At 43.2% G+C, this 15268-nt stretch overlaps 1 protein-coding gene across 7 annotated transcripts in view; it reads right to left on the minus strand.

The window, feature by feature from the left end:
• sfxn2 (sideroflexin 2) overlaps positions 1–15268 on the minus strand; it is a 111339-nt gene that overhangs the window by 89124 nt on the left and 6947 nt on the right. For all 7 annotated transcript variants that reach the window (XM_041210470.1, XM_041210472.1, XM_041210473.1 and 4 more), the window contains one exon: positions 6582–6767. In XM_041210470.1, the coding sequence (XP_041066404.1) occupies positions 6582–6751 (170 nt within the window). In that variant the 5' untranslated portion in view covers positions 6752–6767. The remainder of the gene's footprint in view (positions 1–6581; positions 6768–15268) is intronic.

Here is a 15268-nt window from a genome sequence, read left to right on the forward strand (position 1 = left end):
TTACTTTTCATCCCTGGAGCATTTCAATAGTGGTCATTATCCGTTTAGAGATACTTTTGCCTCACATACCTATGGGCAGCATTTTCCGGTCGGCGAGCAAGATCGGGGCCCGCTCGGTGACATGTAAAATTACGCGGGGTGGCGCCAGGCGAGCGTCCTGACATCACCGCACGTCATTTAGATTTTCAGACCTGTCAACGGCCTATTAAGGCCATTAAAAAAGTAATTAAAACGATTAATGGACCTGCCGGTCCAACCTTAAGGTTGGCGGGTGGGGGGCGGGCAAAGAGCCCAGGCGGCCTTCAGAAGAAACACGAAACCTCATCCACGGGCGGGGTGAGGTTTCATGAGGGATTTAAAATTTGTGTTACGTTTTTAATAAAAGTAATTGACGTGGCCCAGCTCATGTGGACAGTGTCACATGAGGGGGTCATGTCAATGAAATTTTCCTCAACCTTTATTATCTTTTTAAAAGTGAAAGCGACCTCCCTGAGGCAGCGCTTTGCCTCAGGGAGATCAGTGCGCTCATGCGTGAGAGAGAGCGTATTCCCGACTCAGGGAATGCCAACACCCCCGCACCCCCCCACCAACCGCAGAGGGAACGCACAGCACTTCCGGGCGGATGTCATGCTGGGTGGGCCTTAATTGGCCCACCCACGTAAAATGGCAGCGCGCCCCCAAACGGTGGGGCTGGGGGGGAGAGAGCCAATCGAGAACCCGCCCGCTCCCGCACAACCTCCCAGATTGGGGGCGGGGTGGGGGGTTGATCCTGCCCTATGTATTTTTTAGCAGCGGCTACCTATCCTGAGGGATTCAGACGGGCCTTCAGAGCTGTTCATTTTTCATTCACTGCACCATTATCAAGCAGCTCTGGTGTCCTGCAACTGTGTTTGGCCTGGTTGGAATTTAGTTTTTCAGCTTTTTACTTTTATTTTCTGGGACAATGTGGGAAATGAGAGAAGTTATCCCAGAGGGGCGAGGTCACAACGACAATGCCAATAAAGAGCTGGGTGGGATTCTGCAATGCTTTGCCTTCAAGAGATTTGTGGAAAATAATTAACGCTGTTCCAAATCCTGAGAAAAATGCTGGAAAAATGATCCAAGTGGACTCTGATTGGTAGAGGCATTGCCTTGGAGAATGCACCAGTTAATGGTGAATGACAGTTAACTGCCAAGCATTGTTTGAAATTGAAACCAGTGAGCCTGACTCTCATTGGTCAAGGCATTGCCCTGAGGAATGAACCAGCGAATGAACCATGGGAAAATCATGGACCTCTTTACTTAGACACATGTCTATCAGTTAGCATGCTTAATGGGAACGAATGTGATAATTCCATAGCTTACAAAAGATCATTGGTAACAAATTTCATGAACTCCTTTGAGGATGGAACAGTATGTGGCGAAGTACTACACGTTTGATACCTAGCCTTCCAGAATGCAGTAATGAGGTAGTTCACCGATCAGATAATAAAGAAGGGTTAGACGACAGAACGAGCTGGACACTCTGAATGGCCTTCTTTGTAATCCCTTGTTTGCCTTGATAACAACAGTGCCTGCACTTCAGAATAATGCCTAGATCTTTAGAATGTGATAAGGCCTTTCTAAATGCAATGATTTTCCCTTATTTTATTAATAATATCTTGAAAGGAATGTGATCTTTCCATTAAAATCAGGACTTAGAAGAACAGTGATCCAACACAACGCCTCAAACAAGGTAGGATAGTCTTTGTGCATCACTTACCCAACCATCCCTCACTTGGGTTTTCCAAGATTACTGCTAACTAAATACTCTTATCTTCACATGTTTAACATTCATAGCATACCCAATTATATGTTATCCTTGAGTATATAATCTCGGTGGACACCTCACAGTATTGAGGTAGTGCTACACTGATAGAGCTCCTGTCTTTCAGATGAAATGTTAAACTGAGGCCCTATCTCCCCTCTCAAGTCAAAGATTCACAACATTATCTGTATGAAGGGTTCTCGCTGGTGTTCCGGTCCAGTATTTATACCTCAACCAGCATCACTAAAACATCTTTTCTGGTCAATATCACATTGCTGTTTGAGTATTGCTGAAAAAAGACATTTTGTCAAACCTTCTTGCACTCATCAGGACAATGGCAGGAATACCAATGTCAGGGGAAGCAACAACTTCTGGAAGGTAGAATAATATTGTAAGTTACATATATTAATACACAGGACCCTGTTCTTTGCAGATGGAAAAACACATACTCACATTGTGCCTGTTTCAGCTAAGCAAAGTAAGTGATAGCCATTCGCTGGTTCATTCCTCAGGGCAATGCCTTGACGAATCAGAGTCAGGCTCACTGGTTTCAATTTCAAACAATGCTTGGCAGTTAACTGTCATTCACCACTAACTGGTGCATTCTCCATGGCAATGCCTCTACCAATCAGAGTCCACTTGCTAACCAATCAGCACTTTCTTCTCATACAGTATAAAGTTGTTGCTTCCACCGACATTAGTATTCTTGCCATTGTCCTGATGAGTGTGAGACAAAAGCTTCGACAAAATGTCTTTTTTCAGCAATACTCAGGTTCTGTACTACCAAATGAAAAATTGCTGTTTGTGGGGCCTTGCAAGTTGGCTGCCTCACCTCCTACTTTCTAACAAGGGGTCACACCAACAAAGGAAACATATTGCAGATGCTGGAACTCTGAAATAAAAGCAAACAGCACAAAACACTCAGCAGACAATGCAATACCTGTCCTTTCAGCAATTCTCTTTCCCACTGTTCAGGTCTCCAAACACCACTTCCAGGTGAAACAGGAATTTACTTATACTTCTTCCAACTGGATAGACTCTATTAACTGCTCACAGTGTGGCCTCTTCCACACTGGGATACTAAACACATATTGAGTGATCGCTTTGCTGAACATCCCCATTTACATCGCATGAGTTACCCCGAGCTTCCAGACACTTAGTACATCAGTCACCCCTCACACCCTCACTTTGACCTCTCTGTCCTCAGCTGTCTACAATGTACCAATGAAGTTCAATGCAAGCTTGAGGAACAGCATCTCAACCTGCAATTAAGTTATCGACAACCTTCCAGCCCCAACTTTTGAACTGAGCAACTTCAGTTCGTAACTACCTACTATGAACAATGTATAATGTTTAAGTTGAATATACATGTATTTGTGTGTAAAGAAAGGTAAAATGGTTTCAGTTTAATTTAGGTTGTTTTGTGAGCCTCGGTGCCTGGGAGTCTGGATAGATTCCTGACTAAAAAGTCAAGTCTTTTGCGTTTGTTTGTGTATATAAAGATATACGTTGTTAATGACATTTTACAACCTCTGAAGTTAAAAAGATAGGTTAAAAGGGGTTAAATGTTTTGTGATTCTGGAAAAAAAAATACAAAGTAGAAAATCTTTACTGTTGCCTAGCAACAGCAGTCAAGCGACACGGCACAGAGAAAAGACTGAAAAAAAAGAGAATTCAGTCTGTGTCAGAGAGGACAGGAATTTTAAGCTCTCTGATAAGAAAAACTCCAAGGCTATTGGGACAGTAGTTAACTGAATAATCAGTGAGAGAACTCAGTAAAGTGATCGGTTTAGTAGAGGTGCTGCTGGAAGACTGAGCCTAGGGAACTCATTTGTTTGCTCTGTAGTTGAAGAAACAGTGAGTTTAGAGTGCAGTCTTTAGGTGTCTCAGGGAGAGATACAAGTTGGGTGGGAAGCATCAAGTGAATGCTCAGGAATTCATCAGAAGAAACCCGTTTGCAACTGTGCCCATCCCAAGCCAGAAGCCTTTGTATCAAGCTAGTAGTAACTTTTCCCTGGTTTAATGGGCAGAATTTTATGGCCCTATTTCGGTGGGAGCGGGGCCCTAAAATGCCGCGAGCCATTCAAAAGTCCATTGACTCTGGCAGGACTTTGGTAAGATCCTGCCAGTGTAAAATTCTGCCCTGCGTGTCTGTAAAGATATTGCTGGGGTACAGGAATGGTGTGAATTTGAAGCGTCTTCTTGTGTTTGTATTGAGGCCTTTCCCACCCTTTTTTCTGGCGTAATTTAGTTTATTTTTCTTGCTTAGTATTATATTCTTTGTATTAAAAGTTCATCCACAGACTCTTGTGAATTTGTTCAGTAACTTACCTTCCTAAAAAAAAAGGTTAGGATCTAGCCAGCTCTGGGATCTGACTTGTCCAGTAGTAACATCAGCTAGTATCGTAACGCACTACTGCAATTTTTTCAGGCCGCTGGCGTTGGCAACGGCTTGAATGTTATCACTCACGCTTCCAGATCATGGGCCTGAATTTAGTACTCGTCGGGCAGGCGCGATCAGCAAGCCCGGGAGCAGACAGGAAATGGTCCCCTGATTAACGGCCAGCTTGAAACGCGCCCCGAGAAAGACTCAGCACTGCCGATGGGAGCGGGAGGAGGGTGGACGCCGATGTCACTGCAGGTGCTGGTGAGCACTTCCACTCAGCTCCCTGAAGGCAGACAGCTGCCTGAGGGAGCTGCGGACCCCCAAGCAATAAAAGAAAGCACAGAGATGCTGCAAAAAAATTGTCCGTACGGCACCATCAAGCGCCTGAAAGCATACCTCATAAAAAAAGCTGTGCTCAGAGATTTGTTTTTATTTTATATCCTAACGGAGACTTCATCCCGCTCTAGGGTGAGGAAATGATTAAAACGTGAATTCCACCCATTTGTTTTGCCCGTGCGATGGGCTAAAAAAAAAAAATCACCGTCAATAGGCTTTTTAATACCCTTAATTGGCCCTTTAATTATCGGCAGACGCTGCTCCGACTCCCGCGTGTGCCCGCCGATCTCAATGTTGCACGTGCGGGATGGCACGTCTGACATCTTGTCGCACAGAGGGATCTGGGTGTACAGGTCCACAGGTCACTGAAAGTGGCAATGCAGGTGGATAAGGTAGTCAGGAAGGCATATGGCATGCTTGCCTTCATCGGCAGGGGTATTGAGTATAAAAGCTGGGAAGTCATGCTGCAGCTGTGCAGAACCTTGGTTAGGCCACACTTGGTATATTGCGTGCAATTCTGGTCACCACATTACCAGAAGGATATGGAGGCGTTGGAGAGGGTGCAGAGGAGGTTTACTAGGATGCTGCCTGGTCTGGAGGTTACTAGCTATGAGGAGAGTTTGGAGAAACTCGGATTGTTCTCACTAGAGCGACGGGGATTGAGGGGCAACTTGATAGAAGTTTACAAAATTATGAGTGGCATGGACAGAGTAAGATAGTCAGAAGCTTTTTTCCAGGGTGGAAGAGTCAATTACTAGGGGGACATAGATTTAAGGTGAGAGGAGAAAACTATAGAGGAGATGTGCGGGGCAAGTTTTTTACGCAGAGGGTAGTGAGTGTCTGGAATTCGCTGGCAGAGGAGGTGGTGGAAGCAGGTACGATAGTGATGTTTAAGAGGCAGTTTGACAAATATATGACTAGGATGGGAATAGAGGGATACGGACCCCGGAAGTGCAAAATGTTTTAGCTGACGGGCAATATGATCGGCGCAGGCTTGGAGGGCCGAAGGGCCTGTTTCTGTGCTGTACTTTTCTTTGTTCTTTGTTCCTTGTTTGACGTGTGTTCGGGTCGGCCACACACCCGGCCTCGGAACACAAGATTCAGCTCCTGGTTTGTTTCTTTACTTGTCCCTTTACCACCTCCTATTGACTTGCACCCTTGCTCCTTTTGTCCTCTATTCACTTCTGCTCTCCATCCGCATCACAGTTCGCCGTTGTTCTGTCCCCCGCTCACCCGCCCTCCCCCACTGCCCTTCGACCCTGCCCCTGTACTTGCTCATAAGCTGTTAAATTTCTAACTTTGTCCAGTTCTGATGAAAGGTCTGCGACCTGAAAAGTTTGTTCTGTTCCTCTTTCTCAGCTGTTGACTGGCTTACTGAGTATTTCCGGCATTTTCTATTTTTAACTCATTAGATGTAGACAGTCTGGGACATCCTGAGGGGGTGCTATACAAATTTATTTAAATGTTTATTCTTTCACGGGATGTGGATGTCGCTGGCAAGGACAGCTTTTCTTCCCAGACGTACTTGAACTGAGTGGCTTGCTTGGCCACTTCATAGAGCAGTTTAGAGTCAACCACACTGCTGTGGGTTTGGAGTCACGCAGACCAGTCCAGGGAAGATTTCCTTCCCTAAAAGGACATTAGTGAACCAGATGGGTTTTTATGACAACTGATGACAGTTTTGTGGTCACCGTTTCTGGGACTAACGTTATATTCCAGATTTATCTAATTTAATTTAAATTCTACCAGCTGCCGTGGTAGGATTTGAACCTGTGTCACCACAGCATTAGCCTGGGCCTCTGGATCACTAGTACTATGACATTACCACTACCCTGCTGTCTCCTCCTAAAAGAACGTATTTCTCCCTTTCTGTATTGAATTGTGTCTATTATGTTTTCGTAAATGCCACATGAAAGATATAACATTTCACCTTGAGGTTCAGAAAAAGCCCGCTCCTCTGCATTCATGTCTCTCTGTTGGCCAATCGCCAATGCTGGGAAGCTGACTCATGACAGTCCCTGATCCTGACATATCTGCATTTTTATGCAGGAATAGCTCTGATAAAGTGCATACCTGCAGCTGTCAACCAGGTGCTTTGCTTTATCGAGGTTTGCATTTGACACTATCACTGTACGTGGATCAGTGATGTTGAAGAACTGCTCTAGCCGGCCCACAAATGTTGTCTGATCCCAACGTGGCGCATCAAGGTTAAATTTAGTGAAATCCACTATATTTCCTGTCATCTTGAGGCCTTCGAACCTGGAAGAGAAAATGTGGCCTTTTTTAATAGCCTTGTATTAAGAACACTCAAATAAAGTTCCTATCGGGTTGATATTAGAAAGAATGTTAATCCATCCTGAAGGAATGTTCATGAATCGCCTGATTAATCACAGATGTCTTACCACCCAACTGGAGTCACTTAGCTCACTTGGCTAGATGGCTAGAGAGTGGTGCAGAATGACACCAATAGTGCAAGTTCAATCCCCATGCTGACTATGGTAGTTTATGGAAGGCTACCTCCTTGCCTTGTCCCATGCTCAATGTAGAGTGTTGCCCTCAAGCTATATAATCACTTGTCTCTCTGTTAGAGAGACATGTTTATAGTTCCTTGTGGACGATGGCTAATTGCCTTACCTTGTTCCCCACTTACACATACTGAGATGGCACCGATGGTAATGTCATTGAATGTCAAGGGGAGATGGTTAGATTCTCTCTTGTTGGAGATGGTCATTGCCTGCCACGAATGCTACTCGCCACTTATCAGCCGAAACCTGAATATTGTCCAGGTCTTGTTGCAAGGCTGCTTCAGGTGCTGAACATTGTGCAATCATCTGCAAACATCCCCACTTCTGACCTTATGATACAGGAAAGGTATTGATGCAGCTGAAGATGGTTGGGCCTAGGACACTACCCTGAGGAACTCCTACAGTAATGCCCTGGAGCTGAGATGATTGACCTCCAACAATCACAACCATTTTGCTTTGTGCTAGATATGACTCCAACCAGTGGAGGGTATTCCCCGATTTCCATTGACTCCAGTTTTGCGAGGGCTCCTTGAAGTCACACTCGGTCAAATGCTGCCTCAATGTCAAGGGCACTCATTTGCACTTCACCTCTTGAGTTCAGCTCTTTTGTCCTTGTTTGGATCAAGGTGGTAATGAGGTCAGGAGCTGAGTAACCCCCGGCAGAACCCAAACTGAACATCAGTGAGCAAGTTATTGCTGAATAAGTAGGATTGTCGACGCCACCTTCCATTACTTTGTTGATGTTTGAGAGTAGACTGATGGGGCGGTAATTGGCCAGGTTGGATTTGTCCTGCTTTCTGTGGACAGGACATACCTGGGCAATTTTCCACATACCTGTGCAATTTTCTATATAGCTGGGCAGATGCCACTGTTCTAATTGTACTGAAACAGCTTGGCTAGGGATGCAGCTAGTTCTGGAGCAGAAGTCTTCAGTACTATTGCTGGAATATTGTCAGGGCCTGTAGTCTTTGCAGTATTCTGTGCCTTCAGCTTTTTCTTGATATCAAGTGGAGTGAATCGAAATGGCTGAAGACTGGCATCTATAATGCTGGGGACCTCAGAATCTTTTAAGACCCCCTGAGAAAACAACTTTTTCCCAGGCTTAGTGGGTTAGTCACTCAGATTCCCCTCCACCTCCCCTGGGAACCTGTTCTACAACTCTGTCAATGATCAGGAACTCACCACATAGATAACCGTAGCCATGGACGTGCACTCTATGGATTTGTACATCAACGCAAATAATCAAGTTGCTAAAAATCAATCTCAGAAAAGTTGCTTTCGGAATTACCACAATAGGTGCTCACTCCACCTTTAATTCCAAAGAATCATATTGGACTTGAACTGTTAACTCAGTTTCTGTCTCCAAGAATGCCGCCGGGCCTCCTGAGTTTTTCCAGCACTTTCTGTTTTTAATGAGTGCTCACTTATCCCTCCCTCACCATTTTTTGCCATTCTTGTTTGTTTCTCCATCTGTAGCCAAATCAAGGTAGCTGAGACCCAACAGCAAGTCTAGTCATTAGATGGCACGTCAGTGAGGGAAGGGATATTAACTCCTGCTCCTTCGGTTTTCATGCCTTCCTCCAATCATTATACTGATACGTACAAACATACAAATTAAGAGCAGGGGTAGACCATTCGGCCCCTCGAACCTGCTCCATTATTTGATAAGATCATGGCTGACCTGATTGTGGTCTCAACTTCACTTTCCTGTCTGCTTCTATACCCTTTGACTCCCTTGTCAATCAAGAATCTATCTAACTCAGCCTTAAAAATATTCAATTTCCTTGTCTCCACTACTCTCAGGGGAAGAGAATTCCACAGACTAATGACCCTCTGAGAGAAAAATTTCTCTCCTCATCTCTGTCTTGAATGGGAGACCCATTACCTTTAAACTGTGTCCCTAGTTCTAATCTATCCCACAAGGGGAAACATCCTTTCAGCATCCACCCTGTCAACTCCCCTCAGGATCTTGTATGTTTCAATGGTATCACCGCTCATTCTTCTAAACTCCAATGGGACACAGGCCCAACCTGACCAACCTATCCTCATAAGATAACCCCTTCATCCCAGGAATCAGTCAAGTGAACCTCCTCTGTACTATTTCTAATGCAATTATATCCTTTCTTAACCCGTACACAGTACTCTAAATGTGGTCTCACCAACTGTGCAACTGTAGTAAAACATCATTATATATTCCATTCCCCTTGCAATAAACAACATTCCATTTGCCTTCATAATCGTTTGCCCTAACTGCATACATCGTTCTGTCACTCATGTACCAGATCCCTCTGCCCTACAAAGTTCTGCAATCTCTCTCCATTTACATGATATGCTGCTTTTCCATTCTTCCTGCCAAAGCGGACAAACTCACATTTTCCCACATTACGCTCCATCTGCCAAATTTCTGCCCACTCACTCAACCTATCTATATCCCTTTGCAGACTCCTAATGTCCTCTTCACAACTTATTCTCCTACCTATCTTTGCACCATCAGCAAACTTAGCAACCATACATTCTGTCCCTTCATCCATGTTATTGATATAGATTGTAACTAGTTCAGTACTGACCCCTGTGGCACCCCACTGGTTACATCATGCCAATCCGAAAATGACCATTTATCCCTACTCTCTGCTTCCTGTTAGTCAACCAATCTCTATCCATGCTAATATGTTATCCCCTACACCATGAGCTCTTAATTTGTGTAGCAACTTTGATACGTACCTTATCAGATGCCTTTTGGAAACCCAAGTATGCCACATCTACATTATCCACATTGCTTGTTACTTCTTCAAAGAACTCTAATAAATTAAGTCAATCACAAAACCATGTTAGCTCTGCCTGATTGCATTATGATTTTCTAAGCGTCCCACTGTAGCCTCCTTAATAATAGCCTCTAGAATTTTCTCTCTGACAGATGTTAGGCTAACTGGCCTGTAGTTTCCTGCTTTCTAGTCTCGCTCCTAATTAGGGAAAGAAGTGTTCTGCTTTTATAATTAGTCATTTTTTTGTCGTTATTTTTATCTGCTTAGTGACACGAAGAATGCCAGTACTGTGACATGACAAAGCAGGTGCCCAATATCAGCATCTACTGCTCCCAGTTACAGCTGAGTTCAGAAACACAGGAAGGGTCCCTCAATTGAGTCCTAATAAAGAAAGCAATCTGCTCCATCCAGCAACAGCAGCGCCAATTTAATGCTTTCCTTTTTCACACAAACAATCCTCTAGCCTCTCAGTGAGATTACCAATTTTTACGTCAAAGTGCTGCGAATTTTAGCTGTAGGTTTAATGCAGCTTAAAGCCAGCATTCAGAGGTCTTTAATCTCATGAGCTGGCACTGAATTTGAGCCCCCCACCCAGAGCACAAAAGCGCTGTACTAACCCGCTAGGTCAATCAATCCCATCGCATTCCTATTGATTAGGTGTGATCTCATTGTGATTCAAGACCATCCCACTAAACAGAAGTCAGGCACTATCAAAATAATAGATTGTGTCATTCCTAAAGTATTGAACTGTCAGGATTCCAAAGCAATTGGTTACCCGTTGAGGAAGGATTCATTGAGGAGAGAGTGGCCCTTCAAACCACAACCTTACCTTTCCTGAAAGCTCTGACTTTTCTTAGGGTGTCATTTTATGAGCACTGACAGGGAGCGTTAACAGTGTATATCAGAACCGGATTGTGTCCTTGGGCAACCTCAAAGGGGGTCTCAATCTTCAAGATCACAAAATGTGCAAAAAAAGATTTACAAGGATGATACCAGGAATGCAGGGCACACCTATCAGGAAAGGACGAACAGACTGGGTCCCCTTCCCCTTGAAAGGAGAAGGCTGAGAGGGTGACCTAATAGAGGTATTTAAAGTTATGAAATGTTTTGATCAAGTAGACACAGAATGAATCCTGTGACGTGGATGAAGAGCAAAACTAGAGGTCATCAATATAAGATAGTCAGCAAGGAATGAAATAGGGAATTCGGGGGGAAATTTATTTACCCAGAGAGTGGTGAGAATGTGGAACTTGCTGCCATAGCGAGCGGTTGAAGCCAACTGTATAGGTGCATTGATGGGGAAGTTAGACAACGTATGAGGGAGAAGGAATAGAGTATTATGCTGATAGACTTAGATGAGGAAAGACAGGAGGAGGCTTGACTGGAGCATAATTGCAGACTTAGATGGGGCCAAATGGCCTGTTTCTGTATTGTAAATCCAATTTAATCAACACAAGCACACTTTTCAGCACAAATAACTGGAGAGCAATTAATCACTAACTGGCTGTTTTTGTAACCTCTTAGTATGGGGGCCAACCGTGCTGCCTGACTGGTTGAGATCAGTGGATTCAGCTCTGAACTGGGATCTTATGTTGGACCTTCTTTGTCTCTGTTACTCAATACCACACTGAAAGGGCAATGAATGTACCCTCTGAGCCATAAGGGATCCATGAACAATGCATTTTAAAACAGCTTAGAGCCACTTGATATCCTGCATGTTAATGTTGTTTCTGCCTCACCAATGTGTTCTTGGTTCCATTATATACCCTGTTGAAAACATGTTCTGCTTTATATTGGTAAGAAGGGGTTTTGCTTATTAAAGATAGAGTTGTCCTGGTAAGGTTCCTGACATTTCACTTTACAAGGGCTGTAAACAAGAGGCATATAATCTGCACCTGCGCTAAATAATTTAAAACTTTCTTTAAAAACTAAGAGTCAAACAAGCCACAGTGTAAACTACCTGACTATGGAAGTAAAGCTTTTCAAACAGACTGGCATAGATTTTTAATGTTAAAATCTAATGGCTTGGATTTTGCAGTGATAATGATGGCAAAACTATCAGCATCCACCATCATTACTCCTCTGAAACTGACAGCAACTTCTGCAATTAAATGTAAAATCCAGAAATTGCTGTCAGTGATTCTACACTTCCCCAACAATATAAGATAATCAGCAAGAAGCGAAACAGCGAACTCAGAGGAATCTTATTTACCCCAGAGTGTGATGAGAGTGTGGAACTCGCTACCACAGGGAGTGATTGAAGCAAATAGTATAAATGCATTTAAAGGGAGGATAGATAACCATAGGCCAGGGAAGGGAATATGGTGATGATGTTAGATGAGGAAAGACAGAGGGAGGAGTATGCTGTTGAAACTTCCTCAGACTGCAATCAAATCAAAATCACTGAACTGATGACAACATGTCCTTTTACGCAATTAGTCTCTCTATAAAAACCTTTGAGAAAGTTACACCTTATTGAATGAGATGTTATAGGGTTTTTAATAGCGTACTAAATTCATAATTACTGCTAAACAGCCTAGTGATGCTGAAAGTAGTTTCATATTTGTTGAATATCAAATTCCTTCATTGAGCTAAAAAAAATCCACATATTATTCAAGTTTACGACATTTTAGCTTCTGCCTTAATTCCATATATATGTGCCAGATCATTTATTTCAGTACCTGTAAACTTTAAAATTAAAAGTGAAGGATAACGAGTGCATTTTACTTCCTGGTTTGCCGTCTGTGAGAATACTTCAATGTGACTGGTTGCCTACCCTGCTTGATGACCTTACTTTTGCTGGACACCTGGAGATCCCTGTAACTTGGTGCCAGATTCAAACTGACGGCAGGAAAAAGGAAGTCTGCACACAGAGATCACTAGATCTTTGGAAGCAATTTTCTTTGAGGTCAGCGGTAAGTGCTGTTGCTTCATCACTGGCCCCATTCTCATAGGACATTCTCAGAACAGAGATTCAATGCTGCTCCTACTCCTTTTGTTGTTGGTCAGTCAGGCAAAGCATATCAATGCTACTGGGAAACAGATCCATCCAAACAGTAAATTAAAAGGCTATATTAAAATTACAGATTTAACTGAATGATAACTACTGTTCACTTCCCCTGTCACCACCATCCCAACACATTTCCAGAGTAGGGTGTCTTGTCTCAGATCAGAATTGCCAAGTGGCACTTCTGAAATCAGCTGGCCAAGTAAGGCCCTTCAGGTATGGTCAATCACTCCACGGATCTTTGCTAAGAGCAAAAGAACCTCTGAGCAGGATTGTAGTCCTAGCCAGATGCTTAGTAACATTGTCCTAATAGAAGTGTCATCTGTGCCTGATACACAAAGCAGTGGTGCATTCCAATTTCCATGCCTTCAGTTGCTTTGACCCTAAGCTCTGGAACTCTCTACTTAAATATCGCTACCTCTCTGTCCTCCTTCGTGACACTCTGTCACACCTACCTTTTTGACCAAGTTTCTGGTCACCATCCTAATATCTCCTTTTGTTAGATAATACACCTTCTGAAGTGCCTTGAGACATTTTTCCTACAATAGCGGTTACACTTCAAAAAGTACATAATCAATTATAACATACTTTGGGACATTCTAAGGGCATAAAACGTACTACAGAAATGCAAGTCTTTCTTTCTTAGCTGGCTCAGTGTCAAATTTTGTCTGATAACATTCCTGTGAAGCACCTTGGAACAATTTACTAGGTTAAAGCGGGGTTTTAAATGCAAGCTGCTGTTATTATTGCATCGGTGCAAATAAGTCCAACTCTCTAATTATCCTGTCCCTCCCCCACCCCAAGCCCCCTTCCCTTTGTGCAGCCTCTATCTTGAATTGTTTCAGACCATTTGACAAATGGCACCAATGATTGGAATAGGACTGCAAGACAGGTAAATGCATTAATGCACTAAATCACCATTTGGACGAGGTAGGAAAATAGGAGCAGGAGCAGACCATTTGGCCCCGTGAGCCTGCTCCGTCATTTAACTAGATCATGGCTGATCTCCTACCTCAATGCCATCTTCCCGCACTACCCTTGTATCTCTTAATGTCATTGGTATCTAGAAATCTGCTTAGATTGTACAGGTTTGCTGGTGGTGCCAGTGAGGAACCATATCCCGGCATCAAGGTAGGAGACGTTAGTAGAGGAAATGGGGGTGGGGCATTAAAAATGATGCTGACCATATAGAACAAGATTAGGCCATTCAGCCCCTCGAGCGTGCTCCACCATTCAATAAGATACTGTAATGGCTGATCTATATCTTAACTCCATCCACCTGCCTTCACTCTATATCCTTTTATATGTTTGGCTATCAAAGATCTATCGATTTCAGCACTAACATTGTTGATGCAGCTGATATTTACACATGTTGGAGATTAATATGTACTAAATCAGTATAGGCTAGTGCAATTTGCTGTGAATGCTATTTTCACAGATTAGGTCATAGTTACTTTGGCGCAACAATAGAATCAACACTGGTCTTCGCCTCTAGGCCTTACTTGAACCCCCTCCAACTGATAAGTTTGCACTGATTGAGCGTAGTTACTACCAGATGTGACCCAAAACATAAAACCACCCCAATTTTGCAAATGTTAGTAAATTGATCGTTTTCGGTGGGAGAGATTCCACACTCCTGCCACCCTTTGCATGCAGAAATGTTTCCTAACTTCTATCCTGAATGGCCGGGTTTTAATTTTACAAGTTATATCCCCTTGTCCTAAACTTCCACACCAGCAGAAAATGTTTCTGTCTCCCTTATTAATCTCTTTCAAAATCCAAAAGATCTCAATCAAACAATCACCCCTGGACCTTTTATATTCCAGGGAATATAAGCCTTGGTACAAAGACTTCCAATGGGTTATTTGCACGGTACTGTTCTGGGTCAAGAAAGTGCACAATCGAGCACATTCCATTCTGGAAAGTACCATCAGTTCCATGAAATAATTTGTATGGGCACCTGAAGCACAACAGATGGGTGGTGTAGAGTTGCAAAGACAGTAATTCAATTGAGCAGTTCTGATTGTCTTATAAATAGTTTATGAACATTACTAGGGATGAAATGTATCACCTGAGATTGAGATACTGCCAGCTGTTTATTACACTTTGGACTTTTTAAGAAATTCACTTTGGATGTTTTAAAATGATTATTTATGGGACAAATATACTGTGCGCTGTTTGAGCTATAGGTCAATGGTAATACAGCTTAAAAATAAGTGCCCTAATTTTTTTAACCTGAGACTTCTATGAAAATAGCTCATTATACAGTGTTATGAACTCGCCTTTTAGTTATATATGTGTTCATTCTGGAACCATAGTTTGCTGTTGCTCACTTAGAAGCAAGTCCTGTGGTGGGTTCAATCTCACTCCCAGGGTTTGAGCACATCATCAAGGCTGACACTTCACTGCAATATTGAGTGTCTTTCAGGCGAGACATTAAACCACTTCCCCATCTTCCCTCTCAGG

The sequence above is a fragment of the Carcharodon carcharias genome, chromosome 17 (genome assembly GCF_017639515.1).
Source record: "Carcharodon carcharias isolate sCarCar2 chromosome 17, sCarCar2.pri, whole genome shotgun sequence".
Taxonomy (NCBI): domain Eukaryota; kingdom Metazoa; phylum Chordata; class Chondrichthyes; order Lamniformes; family Lamnidae; genus Carcharodon; species Carcharodon carcharias.